Source organism: Trachemys scripta, chromosome 1 (assembly GCF_013100865.1).
Source record: "Trachemys scripta elegans isolate TJP31775 chromosome 1, CAS_Tse_1.0, whole genome shotgun sequence".
NCBI classification, from domain to species: domain Eukaryota; kingdom Metazoa; phylum Chordata; order Testudines; family Emydidae; genus Trachemys; species Trachemys scripta.
In genome coordinates, this window is record NC_048298.1 from 335,726,854 (window position 1) to 335,747,015 (window position 20,162).

Sequence of the window (20,162 nt, forward strand, 5' to 3'; positions counted from 1 at the left end):
AGCAATGGTGGTAGCCCTTGTGTTCTAGTGCACTGTTAGTCTAGGCAAGGCTAAAGTGAGAGACGTGATGGGGAAATTGGTCTGGAGGGGTCACAAGCAAGTGAAGAAAGCAGCACCATAGAGAGATATGGTATATTTTTAAAAGCTCATGTACTCACTTGCTGCTCAGCCATCTCGTGTCGTGTTCAGGTGGGCTGCCTAGCGTAGACTGTCTTTACCAAGGATGATTTTGTGGTGAAAACCCTTGGCTGGGACTCAGAAAATGGGCATTCAATTCTGCTTCATCACAGCTTGTGTGTGTGAGACCTTGGGCAAGTCACTGCAGCCCAGACCCACAAAGGTATTTAGGCTTCTTTCCATTGAAATTAGGGGAACTGGGAGCCTAAATACCTTTGTGGGTCTTGGCGTTAGCCTTTCTGTGCCTCACTTCCCCTATCTGTATAATGGGGATAATAACTTCCCTTTCCTTGCAGCGAAGCATGGCTCCGCCTCGCTCTCGGGGGTGGGTAAGCAGCACTCGCCCTGCTCCTGGACTGGTGCAGTCACAGCTCCCCTGCCTGTGTCAGTCTGCTGTAACCACACTGAGCAGCGGTGTTGTGAGTACAAGGTTGTTACTGTCTGTGAGGTGCTCACACACTAAGGTGTGGGCTATATAAGAACACAGCCAGCACATCCAAGAACACTGTAATTAGCTCCATTGGGAAGCTGAGTTAGCGGAATAGGCAGGGTGTATGGCTCTAATTTATACCCCCTTATGCATCACTACTGAATTTGGCCCCTTGTCTTTTCCTGGCCGGAGAGCACCTCCCATGCTAGCTGTGCTAAGCAGAATACAATGTCACTGCCAGTTAAAAATATCAGGAAAACATTTCTATAACTTTAGTTTTTGGACCTCTAGATTTGGGGCCCAAAGTGAGTCGCAAGGCAGCACTGTTAACCTCAAGCATTCAAAAATCACGGGTGAGGCCTCAGAAATCACAAGATAGATTTAAAAATCACGAGATTTAAAAGAAAAAACATGTGGTGTGGTTTTTATTTTCCCTCTGGTTTTCAAGCCTTTAGAATGCATCTGTGTCACATTTCCAGGGTCTCTCTGCAAGCACCAGGGCTAGAACATTGCCTTTTCTTTCAAATGACGGCTGAGGTTTTCATACAATCACATGATTCCAGGAGTTGGGGCTTTAAAGAAAACACCAAATAGTGTGAGATTCATGATAAAATCATGAGAGTTAGCAACACTCTTTAGGCTACAAATTCTGGTTTTGTACATAATGCCCAACCACCCCTTCTTGCCCCCCAAAGTGAGGTTTTTAGCCAAACCTAGTATTATTAGACATCTGATGCCATTAAAAAAAAACAATAAAACATTTTTGTTTTGGCTTAAACTTCCTTCTGCTATCTTTGCAGAGGAAACATTGCAGCCTTGTGGTAGTGCATGAAACCCAGGAAGGGAAACTAACAACCAAAGTGAAACTGACCTGCCTCATTTCTCTGCCTGAGGTGAATGAAACACAAAAGGTAGACAAACAGCACAGCTTCTGATTCTGACAAACCTGAAGATTCAGCAGGGAGCTGAGAGAGAGAGAGAGAGTGTGTGTGTGTGTGTGTGTGCGCGCACACCAGGGAGGGAGAAAAGCTATTGAAGCTAACGGACACTGTTGGCACAAGAACAAATGGGGATAAATTGGCCACAAATAAATTGAGGTTGGCAATTAGAAGGTTTCTAACCATCAGAGGAGTCAGGGTCTGGAACAGCCTCCCCCGCCCACCAATAGTAGCAGTGGGGGGGGGGGGGCAAACAACCAAACTCGTTTTAAGATGGAACTTGATCAGTATATGAATTGGATGATACGAGGGATTGCCCGTGATAGCTGAGATTGGACTCAGTGACCCAGGCGGCTCCTTCCAGTCCTAGGTCCCTACATAAACCAGGGTAGCACATAGTCTCTGGTGGAAATAATGTACAATGTGTGGCTGTTTCAGCTTTGTAAACCTTGGTGAGTTTGGGTTTATGTGAACCCTTGTGAATTTAACTCTCTGGTGACTACAGCTGGCTCAGCGCCTGAGTTGGAACTTCTCCGTTGCATCTCTCCATCCGCAGGGTGAAACCAGAGCGGCCTGACTGGGCTGAGGGAGCCTCTGGTGGTATGAAAATAGATACTTTCATAGCAAGTGAGCCTGGAGTTCAGCAAGGACTCACCCTAGCAACTGTTCCAGCTATTTGCAGAAGCTGGTTCTGTGAAGTGACCTAAGACGCCTACTGATAACGTACTATTCGAAATGGACCAAGTGACCCCAACTCACAAGGGAGGGGGGAGAAACTGCAAAGGCTACAAGTGTCAGCAGGACCATGTGTGAACATTCACACCAGTCACCTGCTCTCCTGGCCTGGGGAGGGAACAGCTGGGGACACTTCAGCTTCCAGCCAAAACACTGCAGGTAACTTAAAGGAATATAAATACTGCATCCCGGGGCCATCCAGCGTTCCTTGTAATGCTAATGCAGCTCAGCCGCCCCCTGCCTCAGTTTCCACATCTGTAAAATGGGAACATACGTTGAGCTCTGCTGCTGAAAAGTGCTATATGAGAGCTAGGTGTTGTTATTATTACCCTATGCGTGCTGTGAAATTAACTGAACACTGATGTGGCATGTGAGCACACAGTACAGGGAAAGGGTGGTCTTGTGCCTAAAGCACAGAGGAGAGCATCAGGACAGCTGAGTTCTAATCCTGGCCCTACTGCTGACTTGCTATGTGAAGATGGGTGAGTCGTGTTCATCCATCTGTGCCTCAGTTTCTCCATTTTTAAATTGGGGAGAATAATACTTGCCCACCTCACAGTGTGAGACTAAATTCACTGATGGTTGTAAAGCACTTTGATGGAAGTTGCTCTAGACAAACGGGCTCGGGTACATCTGGAGCACTGCCCTCAGATGGATTTATTATGTATTTATTATATGTTGCTCATCACTACAATATGAGAAGGAAAGTCACATTCTGCGCCAAGAACTTACAGTCCAGAAGCCAGACACACAGTATTCTAAATAGAAAAATGGCCTCTATGTTCTGGGGCAGGGACAGTTCTTTTATGTTTGTACAGTACCTAGCACTCTCTCGGCACTATCAATAACAAATACTAAAGTAACAGAAGATTTACTGGGAAATCCAAGGGTGTAGATAACGTGGAGTTTGTTTTCTCCCTCTTTCCTGAAATGGTAATAAATTCACCACCTGTGGTTACTGGAGAGAATGAGAACTGCATAATTGAGAGTCAATGCCCATATACTGCTAATGGAGATTCTCCTTTATGTCAAGTGGTAGGGGGCCTATGCTTTAGGAGGTTCCATCCCTGCTGTTGCTGCAACACGCCAATTTGCCATGGCATGTAGCTTAAGGACACTGATGAAGCTCATAGGTGACAATTAATTTCTTAGGATGTTGTTAGCAGCTGACCAGGCAGTCACCAACTTATTTGCTCCTTTCATTGGTGCAAGAGGTTGAGGGATGGAGCTAAGAGCCAAACCCCAGAGAAAGCAGACATGACAGACCCCCAATGGGGAGAAGGGGCAGGGACAGCAAAGGAAATGGAAGACAAGACCAACCTGTCAGTGGGCCAGGGCAGCGAAAAGGGCACTAGCAGTCTCGTGACTGTGGTGACGCAGACATTCAGCATGAAACCCACATGTCAAAGTCTGTCATCCTGTCCCAGTCCTAAGTTAACCCTGCTGTTTGTTTATGGGAGGCTGCTCTGGGAGCAATTTCCCACATGGACATGGGCAGATTTCAGCTGCTAGGTTCACTCCAGGGGAAGAACCACTATGATGTAATATTCTCTCTGACCCCATGTGTGGCCAGCTGTGCCAATCAGAAGTGTGTGTGTGTGTGTTTGGGGGGGGGGGGCAGGCTATAAGAGTGTGCTCCTCTACTGATTTCCAGTCCTGGTGGTGTATTCTCCCCAGGGCTTCTGTTTCGGAAATATTAGAGTCTGTCCAACAAGGGCTCCGCTGGTTGGAAGAACAAAGAGTTGGGGCTCTGGTGGTCACTGCTCAGTGGGGGAAACTGGTCTGAGAGGGAGTCCCCGTTTGCTGCTGGGGGCAGGGTGCCAGGCAGGGAGAAGTCCCCACTGCCCAGTTTCTATTCAAGTGCAGAAAAGATGGAGGGACTAGAGAACCCTCTCTAGTCTCTGACCTGCCAAGGGCTTGTTACTGGGAGGATTTAGGCCAGGAAAAACACTCTCCTCTCCCTCTGCCCATTCAAACCGAGGGGGTTAGAACAAGAGTCCACCTGGGACAGAAGGTCATGCCACGGGAGGCTGGCCCCAGGCTTCCATTCAGGTGGATGGGAAAGGCAGCCTCTTCCCCTGGCTTTGCTGCGGCACAGCTCGATGCCACTGCATACTGCCGATTTAGTACAATGCCAAGCCCTGGAGAATCATCCAGGAACTCAGAGAGATGCCACACACGTGAAACCTGATTGAGAGGAGTGCTTTTTAGTCAGACGGCTTAACGTTTACACTGCTGTGCTGTTAACACCTACCACTCACATGCAGGAGAAGCATTAGGGAGAAAAGATGTCATTGTTAAAGATTCAACACCCCAAAAAAACCAGCAGGGAAAACCCCCCACCACTTGTGTGCGTATGGTAGGAAATGGACTTTCTGGCTCTCTTTATATCCCGCAAGGGGCATTAACCCATTTATTCCCCTTTGCAGCTCACATTTAATAGGGGTTAGTCTGCTTTTGTAGTGCAGAGAGCCTGGGTCCCCTTTGTGCCTGACGCCCCCATCTCAGCCTGATGAGCGCACACAGAGCTTTTCCTGATAAACGCTCACCACACTTTGGCCCTTGGCATCCCCAATGGTAGTGCATGGATTGTTGTCAAACAATGACATGCTGCCTCCTGTGCTCTGTTCTGCTGCATGTATTTCAGTGAATTTAGCTCAGGCAAGCAACAGGAACTGCTTGCTCTACAGGTTACAGCGGATGATATAAAGAGGAGGAACGTTTGTAACTGGCTACAGCAACACAGCCGTCCTCGCACACAGGCAGCCTTCCTCTGGTCCTTTGCTCAGTGATGGTGCTCCTGTTCCAACTGGTATTTAGCAGCCTCTCAGGACACACTCAGCCAACATTTGTCCAGCCAGCAGCTATTGAGTTGCTAGGTTCAGGACATTTAGTTCAGGGTAAGGAAAGTCACCTGTTTACAGAACTCCAAGATGCTCCATCTTGATTATTCACCTGTGTCCACAACAGCGCCAAAGACATCCAAAAATGTTAACACAATTGCACCAAGCATGTTGTGTGAAGGGGATGCAGTGACTCAGATCTCTGTGCACAATGTAGCCCAGGTTTTCCTGGTGCTGCCCAGTGTTACAGGAGCTGGGCAAGAAGCTGTTGCTCTCATGAAGGAGGAGAGGTTTGTGCGCATCAGAGATATTTACACACCTATGCTCGCTCTCCACCTCCTAAACATTCATTGTGGCTGGTAATCTGGAAAATGGAAGTGTTTGTCGGACAGCGCATTGGAATGGTTGGGACTTGGAATTTATTTTACGAAGGACCATGGCAAGGATGGCTCAGAGTAGAAAGGCCAACCTGCTGCACTGTGAAACGGGCATTTAGTTTCCTCGCGGTGCTCGTTCTGTTCATTGAACTCAGCGCTGATAAGCATCACGAGCCTGGAAGATTAGATGTCCTGAGATTTCTCCATCGGAACAGGCACTCTGTGGGCAGCAGCAATGCCAGCTTCCTGCAAGCTGCCTTGCACATTGTGCCTGAACTACATCCTGCTAGGCTGCCTCCACACTGGCACAAATCAGTGTCACACCTGTAACCATCCCCCAGTGGAAGTAGTAATGCAAACAGGGCACTAGTGACCGCTTACAGGGGCACTGGAACAATTTTTATAATGGGGGGTGCTGAGAGCCATTGAACCAAACTGTAAACCCTGTAGGTAACGGAAACCACTTCAAGCCAAGGGGTTTGGCAGCACCCCAAGTTCCAGCACCTATGACCACCTAGGCTAAACCAGAGCAAACCTCAGCTGTAGACAAGAAAAAACACCATCTGACTGGGGGGGGGGGGGGGGGGGGGGACCTTGTCCCCGTGTGAAATGTGGGTAAGCGTCACCAGTGCAAAACACAGCAGGTTTGCAGTAGTGCAGCTCCACCTGTTGCTAGCTGGTGATTGCAGAAATAGGGACTAATTCCCAATAAAGCCGTGGCCTGTTATCTAACCTGGAGAGCTGAAACAGTGGTGAATTACGCAGCTGATTTTTCCTGGTGTAGACAAAGTGCTAGAGATGAGGAGAGGGGATTTGCGCCTTTTTGACGCATTCAGTCCTTGGCCTCCTTACTGAGACTGCCAACAAGGGGCTCCTTTGTGGCAGTTCTGGTTAGTTTGGAGACACAGACATGTGACCACTAGGAACACTGAGGGCCACAGACTCATTCAGTGTAGATCCCCAAACTGCATCATATAGTAGCTTTTGAATACTATGGACCTAAATTAGATTTCAAAGGAGTCATCATTGCTTGTTTCCAAGCTAACCAGTTCCCTGATGCTAAACATTTTCAGGGAAAGGCTCCCACAGACAGATGACTTTTACAAAGTCCTCTCCCAGCAAAGTTACTAAGGCCCAGACCCTCAAAGGTATTCAGGTACCTAACTTCCATTGATTTCAATGCCCATGGGACTTAGGTGTCTTTAAGGTTCTGGGCTTAAAGGCACAATCCTGCACCACTGAAATCAATGGGCGTTTTATCGCTGACTCCATTGGGAGCAGGAGCAGGCGCTAACTTTTTAACATGTGACAATAACAATTCTAAAATAACATTTTAAACAGCAGGAAGGCACAAAAATATAAGTTTTATTTTATTGAAACAAACCTTATTAAAAATAAGTTAGCATGGTTTGTGTTTAGATCAGTTATCTAGAGACACTTGAAACTTGTGATTTTTTAAAATGAGAAATGACTACATAAATTAATAAAAATAAGAAAAATAATTTGCCCACAAAATTCCATACTTGCTAGCAAAACAGTCTTGCATAGATAATTTATTTTACAGTATCTGTACATTTTACTTACAATCTATCCAACCCATATAAAAATAAGCCTTACTTCAGCATTCAAGGCAACAGATTTGTCTTACAAATCAATGTGTTTTTAAAAAAGGTCATTAGCATACAAAACAATGACTGTAGCTTCCCAAGTCTGGGTTGTCTGTGCACATTTGCATGGAGACTGCAATTGTGTGTCTTGTTGCAGAGGATTCTAATGTACTTTTTCTCCAGGGAAAAAATAAACAGATATTTCATTTTTCTTAAAACTGAAACAGCTTCTAACTTTCCCCCCGTGTCAAGAAAAAGTAGTTTGTCCAAACAACTGGAAGTTCCATTACCTAGCAGGCAAAAAAGCGTGATTAGAAGAATTTCCCACAGATGGGGCTTCCCAGAGATCAGATGACAATGTTCAGGTTACTAAAGTCAGTCAGTGCCTTTCTCCAGAGATCTGATCTTGCAAGATGCACAGCACCCTCAACTTCCAACAGACCCATGGGAATAGAGGATACTCCGCATCTAAGCTTCCCTGTTTGACGTGGGTAGTTAACTCCCATTTAAATGAGGAGCAATTACACACATTAAATCAATGAGAGTGGAATTTACTTCTCTTATTTCTCTTTTAGGCGAGTGGGTTCTATGCTGACCTGGTGGGGGCGGGTAGGATGACGTTCTTTTGAAGTCAGAAGAGTTAAAGTCATTCCCTCTCCCCCTCCCATTGAAAGCGTCAGAGTCTCCCCAAAATGTAGAGCATGAGCACTAACGCAGTTCCTCTCTACACAGCCACTCTGCATACTTCCGCTATTCCTTTTTGGACAACTGTGCAGAAAATATCCTGGCGATTCTTTTTGTTTCTTCTTCTGGCAGATCAGCTGACGTCAGGTTTGGTTTGTGACGGTTCTGCCTTCGATAGGGAATCCTCCCAGCCGTGGCACCATTTCCGGTCTAAGGAAGAGACAGTGACATAATATGAGACACCACTTAGAACTTACACAGCAGCGCTTTACTGACCACGAGGAAGCAAAGCAATGCTTCTGGGAAGTGCATGGCTGATGCTTGGAAATCCAAAGAGATTATCTTTCCTGCTCTTCTTGCTTCCATGAAGGATATAACCTACTGGACGGGCTGTATTTTCCATTGATCTCTCATTCTCCTTTAAGTGATTTTCCTCATGTTCCACACACCAACAAGCATAATGGCTCAGTATGGCTGACAGGAGCCCCAAGTTAACTATCTTCCTGTAGCTTCTAAAAAAGCTTTGAACACCTCCCTTTCTCCCTCCCCCACAAAAACGATTAACTTTAAAGGGACACTCTCAGATTAAAAATCTATTTTAAAGAAGCTTCCTCACCTTTGTTACTTACATCTTAGATTATAAAATCTGATTTTTTTTAAATTAGTCACATTTTCTCTATTGCTGTTGCTTGCTTACTTTCTGCATTTCTCTATGTTTAGTCAATTTCACTTTACAGCTCTCACATATTAACATGGTGCTGCACTATCTGGGTTGGAAACAGTATCTGGGGAGCGAATAAGGGAATGTATTTGTTTTAAAAATGCTGTAGACACTGGGATTAAAAAGAAATGGAAACATTTCTATGGTTTCTCAACAGGGGGCCAAATGTGAGCTGTCAGTGCCCCACTTCAACGGCTTGAGTTATTAGATTCTTTAGGAAGATGGCTTAGCTCGTGTGTGTGTTAATATCACATCCAGGTAGTGATGGATGACTGCTTAGAAGACACAGCACCAAGGATTTTACTGGGGACAGCAACCCTGTAAGAGGGTGGAGGATCCACTAGATGGGGATTTATTAGGTCTTTCCCATCTCTAATTTCGAGGATTCTCAAAAATCCACTTGTTCTCCTTTCAGGAGTGCTGGAACAATTTGTATAGTGAGGGAGCTGAGAGCCATTGAACCAAACTATAGATTCTGGATATAATGGAAACCACTTCAAGCCAGAGGGTGTGGCACCACCCCTAGTTCCAGCACCTATGTCTCCTTTGGAACGAAGGCCACCTGTGAGCTGCATTCAAGCTGTCCACTCGTGGATCCTAAGAACAAGTGTCCTCTCCAGATCTTGGACCCTTCTCAAAGTATTTGCTCTCTGAATGTTCCACTTACAATATTTGGTCTCCAAGTACTACACATTGTCCTCTCCATTATCAGTAATACACTCTAACAAAACTCCTTACCCACCTTATTCTTTTCTCACGTGGGAAGCAATGGTCCCCCCATGTTTTCAACTCAAACGGATAGTTTTTTTTGTAAACATCTTCAGCTTATACAGCATCTCCACTTGCCAAATGTCTGCTTATCTCTGTGCACCAGCAACTGTTCCTTTAGGTCAGCACAGGGTAACTGTATTTGGCAACTAACTGCTGTGGGGGTAGGGAGGACCCGCCCCAAAGGCCTATTTGTTTCTTAACCCGGTTTTTGAAAACGACTTCACAATGGAACTGTCTATTCCTCCCTGCCCAAAATGATTTAGGGTCCCCCCACAAAATATTTCAGGAGTCAAAGCTGGGCCTAAAACTAGATACGAGCCTGAGCTACAAAATTCAGATATCAAGTATCAGGGAGTAGCCGTGTTAGTCTGTATCTACAAAAACAACAAGGAGTCTGGTGGCACCTTAAAGACTAACAGATTTATTTGGGCATAAGCTTTCGTGAGTAAAAACCTCACTTCTTTTTACTCACGAAAGCTTATGCCCAAATAAATCTGTTAGTCTTTAAGGTGCCACCAGACTCCTTGTTGTTTTTGNGGGCTGAGTGAAGGAGGAAGGTCTCAGAGTGGTCAATGATAATCCTGAGTTTTAATGTATGTTGCTTTTTAAAATAATGTAAATGAATATGCATTTTATGTCTAAAGAGTTTTTTCAAACTTTGAGGGTCTCTGTTACTAGACTAATTTCTGTGTGGAAAGGTCTGACTACAGAAAGGACGTATAGCGGGTGTGTCTAGGGGTTATAATGCTAGTTTTTAGAGTCTGGACCATCTGGCATCACGCCACTGACTTCAATAGCAGAGGGTTTTGCATAGAGAGAGACCTGAACCCACAGATGTGCCATCCACAAACTTCTGAGAGTTAAAATCCATATCTGAATTTTCAAAAACAACAAGGAGTCTGGTGGCACCTTAAAGACTAACAGATTTATTTGGGCATAAGCTTTCGTGAGTAAAAACCTCACTTCTTTTTACTCACGAAAGCTTATGCCCAAATAAATCTGTTAGTCTTTAAGGTGCCACCAGACTCCTTGTTGTTTTTGAAAATTCAGATATGGATTTTAACTCTCAGAAGTTTGTGGATGGCACATCTGTGGGTTCAGGTCTCTCTCTATGCAAAACCCTCTGCTATTGAAGTCAGTGGCGTGATGCCAGATGGTCCAGACTCTAAAAACTAGCATTATAACCCCTAGACACACCCGCTATACGTCCTTTCTGTAGTCAGACCTTTCCACACAGAAATTAGTCTAGTAACAGAGACCCTCAAAGTTTGAAAAAACTCTTTAGACATAAAATGCATATTCATTTACATTATTTTAAAAAGCAACATACATTAAAACTCAGGATTAACATTGACCACTCTGAGACCTTCCTCCTTCACTCAGCCCCACTATACACAGAGAAAAGCTGAACACTAGCAGAGGGACTTAGGAAAACTCTCTCTCTCTCCAGTAAGTTCAGAACCAGGCCAATTCTGGCAACCACTGAGATATAAGAGATCAGAGTTTGTCCACTACTGAACATTAAGAATTGGAAGTAAGACTGTGTGTTTTAGGAGCACACAGCTCGGCATAAACTGCACTTCGCTTAACACCGGTTGTAGACTTATACTTTAAGCACAGACCAGCCTGTCTGACCTTTCACCCACATAGCTGGGCTGTCTCTCTTGAGCAAGGCTTCGCAGACTTAGTCACAGCAGATCTCTCTTGAAAGGTCAAGGTGTCCTAAGGTGCTCAGCTCTCCCCAGAGGCAGACAGTATCGGGGGGGGGGGCCCTTATCTGCCCACTCCCCTCCTCAAGATGTATCGTTTTATGGGGGAAACAGTTCATTTAAGAACAGGTGGATTAATGGCTTATCTTATTTGGTTACTTACACTTCAGACACAGCATCACAGACCACTGACTATTCAGCGCTGCAGTAGTTCTGCTTTGTATGAGCTTTGTATGAAAACAATCCATGAAGAAAAAAACAGCCCTTTTCCTCAGCCCATTTCCTTGTGCCACCCTTACCAGGCCACTTGCGTCTGACGAAGTGGGCATTCACCCACGAAAGCTTATGCTCCAATACTTCTGTTAGTCTTAAAGGTGCCACAGGACCCTCTGCTGCTTTTTACAGATTTAGGCCTGGTCCACACTAACCCCCCACTTCGAACTAAGATACGCAACTTCAACTACGTGAATAACTTACCGCGGGTCCAGATGCGGCAGGCAGGCTCCCCTGTCGATGCCGCGTAGTCCTCTCGCTGAGCAGGAGTACCGGCGTCGACGGCGAGCACTTCCGGGATCGATCCCAGAAGATCGATTGCTTACCGCTGGACCCAGAGGTAAGTATAGACCTACCTTCAGACTAACACAGCTACCCCTCTGATCCTTACCAGGATGTCAGCCTCCTGTTCTCAGGCCTTGCTACCTTTACACCCAGTGCCTAAGGCAACCCCATTCTAACACTGCTGAAGCACAACACCGTTAAGAAGGTTACTTTTGTGTTCCACGTAGAGATGAGAACAAGATGTGTTATAACCACATTAAAAGACTAGGGCCAAGATTTTCAAAAACAGATTTCTAAAGAAGTGACCTGATTTGCGGAAAGGCTGAGCACCGAGCAGCTTCCACTGAGCCAGGTGTGGGATAGCTGTCCAGATTGCACCGATACAAACACAGCTTGGCGGTGTGGAACCACACACTTTCTGCACACACAGCTGTATGGTTAAAAAAACCTGTTATGTGACACAATGTGAATTCTTTTATTGCAACCAGTGAACATAAGAACGGCCATACTGCGTCAGACCAGTGCTCGATCTAGCCCAGTATCTTGTCTTCCGACAGTGGCTGGTGCCAGATTCTTCAGAGGGAATTAACAGAACAGGGCAATTATCGAGTGATCCATTCTCTGTCATCCAGTTCCAGCGTCTGAAAGCTGAAGGTTTAGAAACACCCGGAACATGGGGTTGAGCCCCTGACCATTTTGGCTAATAGCCATTGATGGACCTATCCTCCAGGAATTTATCTAATTCTTTTTTGACACAGTTATACTTTTGGCTTTCACAATATCCCCTAGCAACGAGTTCCAAAGGCTGACTGAGCATTGTCTGAAGCAGGGCCGGCTCTGGCTTTTTTGCCACCCCAAGCAAAAAAAAAAAAAAAAAAAAAAACCCAAACACACCTGCGGGGCGGCCGGAGCAGCAAAGCGGCTGCGGCAGACGGAGCGCGTAGCCCGCTCCCAGCAGGGCACTCCCCTCCTCCGCACCGCCGCCCCCTACAGGGCGGCCGGAGCAGCAAAGCAAAAAAAAAAAACCTGCGGGGCGGCCGTTGCACCAAATCAGAACATTTACTCTGCAGGGGACCAGTGTCAGGTAATAATGCTACAGGCCTGCAAAACCTTCTAATGATGTCCTCTTTAAACATACTGAAGAACACATCTTCAAAGGGGTGATAGATTATATCTGCTAATATAGTTCCAATGGGATTTCCTAAATCTAAACAGAAGTTGGAAGAAACTGATTGCAGGGCTGGCAACACAGAAGCTTAGAAACCTGCAGAGTAATATGCTTACCACCCAAATACAGCTTCCTATCTGCTCTCTGTCCCTCTCAAGGTTGCTCAAAGATCAAATCAGCAGCTTATTCGCCTCACTCTCCTCCCCCTGCCAAGTGTCTGTGAAACAGCTGAAACATTAACACTGGCTGGAGTAACCAGTTGGAACTGGCTCTGCGCTAACTCTTTCGACCTATGCACACGGTTAGTAAGCAAGCAAGTCATCTTGAAAATGTAAAACGGGAAGCATAAGTGGTGCTGATAAATAGCTTTCCCTCTCTCAGTGCACAAAACTGCTCTGACTGCAGATTAATTTCTTACCACAAAAGTTACATATTAGAAAAGTGTTAAGTATCTTTCTCAAAAATAGCTCGTCAGGATGTCACCCTACCCCACTCTTATAAATTAGTTTGATCACATCATACAGGTCCTTCAGCTATTATTAAAGAACCCAAGGCAATCTGGGGTATTAACTCTACTGTCCTGCCCAAATTCCAACTTGGATAACTATGCTGTGCTTCCCTAAATTTCTTCTGTAGTTTCAAGTGGATGCAGTATTGTTCACTTCTTGTTCTAAACTGTAATGTTACTGTGGGCTATTTGACATCTGGCCTGTTTCTAACCTAGAGTGTCTGCATTTCAGGGGTGGGTAAAATGATCTTTTATATATAGTTTGTACATCACTTTACATGGTGAAGTGCTTATGGAACCTTCAGAATGAAAGGAACTAGATGTAAGATTATTAAAGAAGTGGATTTATACTGTACTAATGGCAATGGGTTTTTCTAGTGAATTCTCAAGCCAAGGCTCCGATTCCACATTACTGAATATGTTGTGTTGTCGGCCATATTGGTAACAAATAAGTAAGATTTGAGTAGAGGCTTCATGAGAATATTTCTCTTTAAACCTTCTCAAATCTTATCCCATTTGTTCCCTATATCACCTCTAATTTATATTTATTTTAAGAAGTGTCAGAATGATAACAGTCCCATTTAATACTCTGCCATTCCACTTCTTATAACGAATTTGACATGCTCCGTCTGTGGATGTGGTATGTACAGAACTTCTATTTCTATTGCATTTACCTTTCTACTTTGGTATCTCCCCTCCCTTAAAATGCTGCAACTCCTCAGCCAGCACTCCTGCTGCCTGATTTACTCCTTTTATTAACTCCAAAGCTGCAAAAAGCCTGGTAATAACGCAACCAGATTAAGAGGGGATATGATCAGAGTTAACAAAATAATGAATAGTATAGAGAAGGTAGATTGGGAGCTTCTGTTCTATCTCTCAGCAAAAAGAAAAAAACTGCATACAATGAAACTGAAAGATGGCAAATTCAAAACTGATGTTTCAAACGATGTGTGATTAGACTGTGGAACTCATTGCCACTAGATGTTGAGGCCAAGAGTGTAGCAAGATTCCAAGGAGGCCTGGACATCTATATTGATAAGAATATCTAGAGCTATAATTGTGCTAACAAACATTTTGGAAGGGATGTCACACCTCATGCTTCAGCATTTAAGCCAATCTAATTATTAGGGACCAGGATGAGACCTTCATGGGGAGCATGTTATCCTACATTTGCCTGCTGTAGGGTTTCTGGAGCCTTCTTCTGAGGTGTCTGGTGTTGGCCACCATTGGAAACAAGATACTGGACTAGCTGAACTGTGGGTCTGATCCAGTACAGAAACTCAGAGTCAAAGTTTAACGTCAGAAGGACCACCAGGTCAGCTAGTCTGACCTCCTGCATATCACAGGCCACTAACCACCACCCAGCATCTGCGCACCAAAACCAACAACCAGAATTTTACCCAAGTATTGCAGCCCTCAGGAGACTAAACTATTGTGTGCCATAGGCAGAGAACAGGAGGAACCAAGAGGCACCAATATCCAAAGCCCCTGCAATGGCATGGAATTGATTAAACGAGATGTATGCAGATGTTCCCAGCAAGTGACTTGTGTCCCAGGTTGTGGAGGAAGGCAAAAAATCCTATGTTCCCTTTGTGTAACCTGGGATCTGGTAGCAGGGGGCTGTGTAATTCTGCTTGTTCAACAAGTCCTTGCATCCCCACTTCATGGACCATTTCTCCTCCCTCACTGTGCCCAAGTGCGAGGAATCAGCTGAGCACCCTGAAAAACTCAGTTAATACTGCTCTTTATCAACAGAAGCCAATGTAGGACCATGTGAGGCTAACTCCAATTTACTCCCAGATCTGAGCCTACTTCTTAGCATCTGTGGCATTCCCAGTGGGACATCAACCCATCCCCATGTCACGTTCCAGTGAAACAGTATTACTGTGTAAAAACAAAGATTTTCATAATAGTTCTCCCTACAGATGTTAACTCTTGTCCATATTCTCTGTTGACCTAAATGGCCAGGCCTTCAGAAATGTATTCCCTTACTCAGCTTTAGAACTTGTTCTGTAGCTGAAAGAGAACATCAGGTATATAAGTATATAAGGTATACATCCGAAGAAGTGGGCTGTAGTCCACGAAAGCTTATGCTCTAATAAATTTGTTAGTCTCTAAGGTGCCACAAGTACTCCTGTTCTTCTTTTTATCAGGTATATAGTCTCTGTCTTAAAAAAAAATATCGAGACTACGGAATTCCATCCACTTGGTGTTAAAGGATTTTTAGCTTTCTGCTGTGTTTGCCATTTTTGTGAGCACATTACAACTGATGCAGGTCAGTTTAGTAATCTCAAACATACAAACTCATATCTTGTACTTAAGCAACAAATATAGCCAGCTCTCACTGAAGCCAACAGGCATTTTGCCACTGACCTTTGCTGGGAGCAGGATCTCGCCCTAAGGCAGGATAGCATATCTTGGGTAATGTTATAAAGGCATGAGAGGATATGATTATCTTGAAATCAGTTACCTGGAATGCCTCATTGCTATTATGCAACAGACTTTACACTTTTTAGATCTGTTCATTTCTTGGATGCAACAGAAATGGCTGACTGAAAAGTCACTAGTTGCGCCCAAAGTTCTAGTCATTCCATTATTATAGCTTTTATGATAGTGACAGTTGTTACAATTACAGTGGGACTTTGATTACAACCCTGTTTTCACATTCTCAACATTCTGAAAAACTCTCCTTTGGGGCTGAAGATTTCCATTTTAGAGCTCAGCCCTGAAGTAATTTCTTTTTTAGAAAGTGAAGCACATTTTTTAAATTCTTTGTTAAATGATTAAAGAGTGTAGAGAAAATTATTTAAAGACTTTTTTTTGCTTAAAAGTAACCCAAAGACCACTGGAAAAACCTTACTCTGCATGCAAATAGACCTTACAAGTTACCCTGTGATGCTTGCAGACCACTCCTGAATGTGAGTGCCAACCTCAGGGCAGACTGTTACATACCAGGGCACAAACCACTCCAGACAGCTTGACACATGCATCCAACATGTAGCCCAACATGTAACTGTTACGTTTGCAACATCTGTGTGTGACCTGAAGTGAAAGACAGGTCACAAACTGGCCTTTCAACTCAAATGTCATCACCTAGGGGAGGTAGCTGCCTCAGCAGAAAAATACAGTAGAAGATGCCACAAATCTGCTGTTACAAATCACAAAAAAACGCTATTCTTGGTCACATTTAGGACAAGTCATTAATAGACTAAAATTGCCCAAAAGAGCACACAACTCAGAGCTGAAGAATGATAGAAATCATATGTAGGCTGACCACTCTCTATTGGGCTATGAATCAGTGGTGATTAACTTGTGTGTTTCTGAGAGTATATGGACTATATTATGCTTGTAAAACAGGCCACAGATATGTGAATTTCAGAGAGATGTACGTAAACTACTGCTGGGTAGGGCACACTATGCCCTTTTTGAGATGTGTCAGATACATGTATCTGTACTAATGCCCCTTTTGGAGGGCACACATCCTGCCATAGGTACAGCTGTGGTGCAGAGATGGCTGCTGGTGCTCTCAGACGAAGTTGTTCTATTTTTGTTGCTATACATTTGCAGATCTGACTCAAACCCTAAGAAATGAAGGGCACAGGAAAGATGTTCTCAACTCACATAATATACTGGAAGTTTGAGTATTAGGCTAAGCAGGGTGGTTTAGCTTCATTGTACTTTCGGGGATAAGCGTACAGACAAGGTATCGACTTTTATAGCTAGCTCTGCACAAAAATATTTACTGTTTAAAATATATTAGTGCCTCGCAACGAGTACTGCATTTAGTGAAACATACTGTACCAATGTGGCATTTTTATGATGCACCTCTGACATCAAAAATTGTGACTCCTCTTTAAAAACAATTTTAACGTCCTGCATAGTTTCCAGAACACACACTTGAAACCACACCGTGTTTACTCCATTCCTAGCCAGAGAAACTGTCTGTGCCAGTTCAGTTCATGGCCTGAAAGTTGGTTGACACCTGCTCTGGTTTCCTCTTTCTAGGTCTCTGAGCCAATAAAATCACACATGATCTATGAATACCTGATGCACAGCCTTATTAGAGTACATCTTTAATCCACAAAACAGTAAGAGGAAAGAGGCTCATGTATAAAAAGATCATGCTTTGATTGTCCTTTTATAGAAATGGCAATGATTTTCCAGGACACTGCAGACGAACTCAGGATTATGTAATGACTGTGTGCCAGGGATACAAGTAAAGTGGACAGTCTTATGAACATCATCTTGAGGCTCAGGCTGTTTAAATGTCAAAGAAGTCTGGGTAACAGAGAGAACTTTGAAAACATTGCATACCTGGGTGCAGTGAGTTTGTTTGGTAGCTGATTTTATTCTTGCATTAATAAAAGCGTGAAAACAGTTCTAGGCTGCACAATTACATGTTCCGAAAAGTGACATTGCACCTACTTTTGGTGCCTGTGCAGTAGAAGGTTTGTGTGAAGCCATGAGGCTTGCTGTGTGCTATGCCTTCTAAATTCAGATTGATTAAAATCATCTGCATGGACTGTAGAGCAACCCTTTCTTCTCTTTCTTTCTGAGCATCCTTTCCTTGGCAACAAGGGAAAGAATTTACATTTCTCTCCAATACACTATGATGACAATTTTGACAAGTATAAGTTCCCTAGCCCAGGTTCTCTAAATATCTTGAGCATAGGAAAATAAGTCCCTAGTTGAAGAGAAGTGGGGGTAGGAAGTGGTAACTGGTATGGAAGCAATAAACTAGGAATAATCATAAGAGGCAAGAAAGGCTGATTGTATTATTGCTAAGGAGTTCCAGCCTCGTAATGAATACGAATCTAATATCTTGAGGGTCTGGCAAGAGACACAAGAGGCTGTCCCATGATATAAGGGGGCTACTTCCAATTTGCTTTGATGGTAAATTGGCTTAGAATATGAATGGAAAAGATATATCCTGGGTAGAATGCTGCTTTCAGTATAAAATACCTATCCTGTTGGGACATTCTTGGAGGCAAGAACAACAAATCTTGATAGATTAAAAATAACAAAGCTTATTTAACTGTCTGGCTTTTAAAATATGTTTTCAATAAGGCCTCATACTGATGGGGTGATCAGTTAACTATGAAAGGAAGAGAACTTCAGCTTGGATTTCAAAGCTTAGACCCTATTCTGGAATCTCCTTACTTTTTATTATTCTATCACGATAGCATCAAAAAAGCCGCAGTGTGGTAGGTGCTGCCCAAGCATATAGGAATGCATGATTCCTGTCTGGAAGAGTTTACGATCTAGCGTAAGAGAAGATGGAGCAAGTGAATGCAAAAAGAAAAGGAGGGAAGGGAAGTCAAGAATAAATGTTTGTGTGGTTATGCAGACTGGATATGTGCACAACTTAATGGTTCTGAGTCATTTAAAAACTAGTTAAATGTTTAGAGTCAATAAATATCAGGCAACACTGGCTGTTGCTAAACTTGCAGGTCATCAGAAATGGTCTTGAGAAAGGATTTGAAGGAGAGCATATGACACAGAGCAGTTCATACTATGTTGAGGCAGAGTCGAAGAAGGCATGGAGACGCAGAAGTTGACAAATGGGGGTGTCAAAGCTGGCATTGCTGGTGGATCAGAGGGGCAGAGGATGAACTGGTAAGAGGAGACCAGAGAAGGATGGAGGAGACTTGGGAAGGGCCTTGAACACGGGAAGCTGGAGCTTGATGTGGTGAAAATCTGAATCTAGTGGTTTTTTATTTTGTATATAGCTCAGCAAAACTCAAGACACCAGGCCTGTGATGCCAGGCTTCAGCCTGAAGCCTGAGCTGCAGCCTCCACTCAGTAAAGATCACCAACCTGTCCTTGGACAGACTCTTCCTAAAGTGCCTTTGCCTCCTTTCATGTTGACAGTCAAGTTCCTCTACCTGCTCATCTACTCTCCTGCATTATCATCATTTTGGGCAGGAAGGCAAAAAGCCAGGGATTCGGGGGGTGGGGGGGAGAGAGCGCGCGGAGGAGCCTCCATCAGGGGAACGGAAGGTGGGAGAGGCACTTAAGAGGCTGGGTAGGGGGTGTTTACCAGTTGCCATGTGAGAGAAGGGGAGTGGGGGGGATGTTGATCTTCAGTAGGAAGCCACACCTGCAGCTTAGATTTGTGCCTCTGAAGTTTGATGAATTCTGAAAAAAACCTAAAACAAAGCTAGAGTTCAAAACATACATTTCTAATATCCTAATACTAATCAAGAACACACAAAAATGCAGAAACCCCACTGTTTCAAGCTCTGCAGTTCACCTTTATATGAATTCAAACTACATTTAGAAAAAATGGATTAATTCAATCTGTAAAACATGCCACATCCCGTAAAAGTCCATGCTATCACCAATCTATCACTTACAACCTTGATTCCACCTTCCTAGAGGGACAGTCACTCTTCAGATTGTGTTATTGGTTTTACTCATACAGGTCACAGGTTCTGAACTTGCACTGTAATTCCTATACTGTTAACTGCAAGGACCTTTATGTTTAAGGGCCCAAATTTGCTCCCACTGTAGTAAATGGCAAAACTTTTTTAAACTTTAGGGAGAAGGAACTTTGAAAATCTGAAAAAAATAGTAATATTTTTTTCTCCTTATTTACAAACGTCAACCAATATTCTATGGTGTAAAACCGACATCTTCCCTTGTTACAGAAGCTAATTTTGTCATTGGTTTACATACCCTATAGTCATGTTTTCACTCTTGCTAAATTCCAGTGGAGGAAGGAGAAGGATGGTCTTGTGGTTAAGGCACTGACCCAGGATAACTGGGTTCAATTCCCAGCTCTGCCACAGACTTTCTGTGTGACCCTGTGCAAGTCACTTTCTCTCTGTCTCTATCCCCAATCTGTAAAATGGGTGTAATGCTCCTTTTCTGCAACCCTTTTGTCTGTCTTGTCTATTTAGATTGTAAGCTCTCTGGGGCATGGACCGGACCCTC

General features: G+C 44.0%; 1 protein-coding gene across 3 annotated transcripts in view; it reads right to left on the reverse strand.

Moving 5' to 3' along the window:
- Positions 1-6,844: 6,844 nt before the first annotated feature.
- The window catches only part of C2CD3 (C2 domain containing 3 centriole elongation regulator), an 86,502-nt gene continuing 73,184 nt past the window's right edge, over positions 6,845-20,162 (reverse strand). For all 3 annotated transcript variants that reach the window (XM_034759200.1, XM_034759199.1, XM_034759198.1), the window contains exon 33: positions 6,845-8,001. In XM_034759200.1, the coding sequence (XP_034615091.1) occupies positions 7,858-8,001 (144 nt within the window). In that variant the 3' untranslated portion in view covers positions 6,845-7,857. The remainder of the gene's footprint in view (positions 8,002-20,162) is intronic.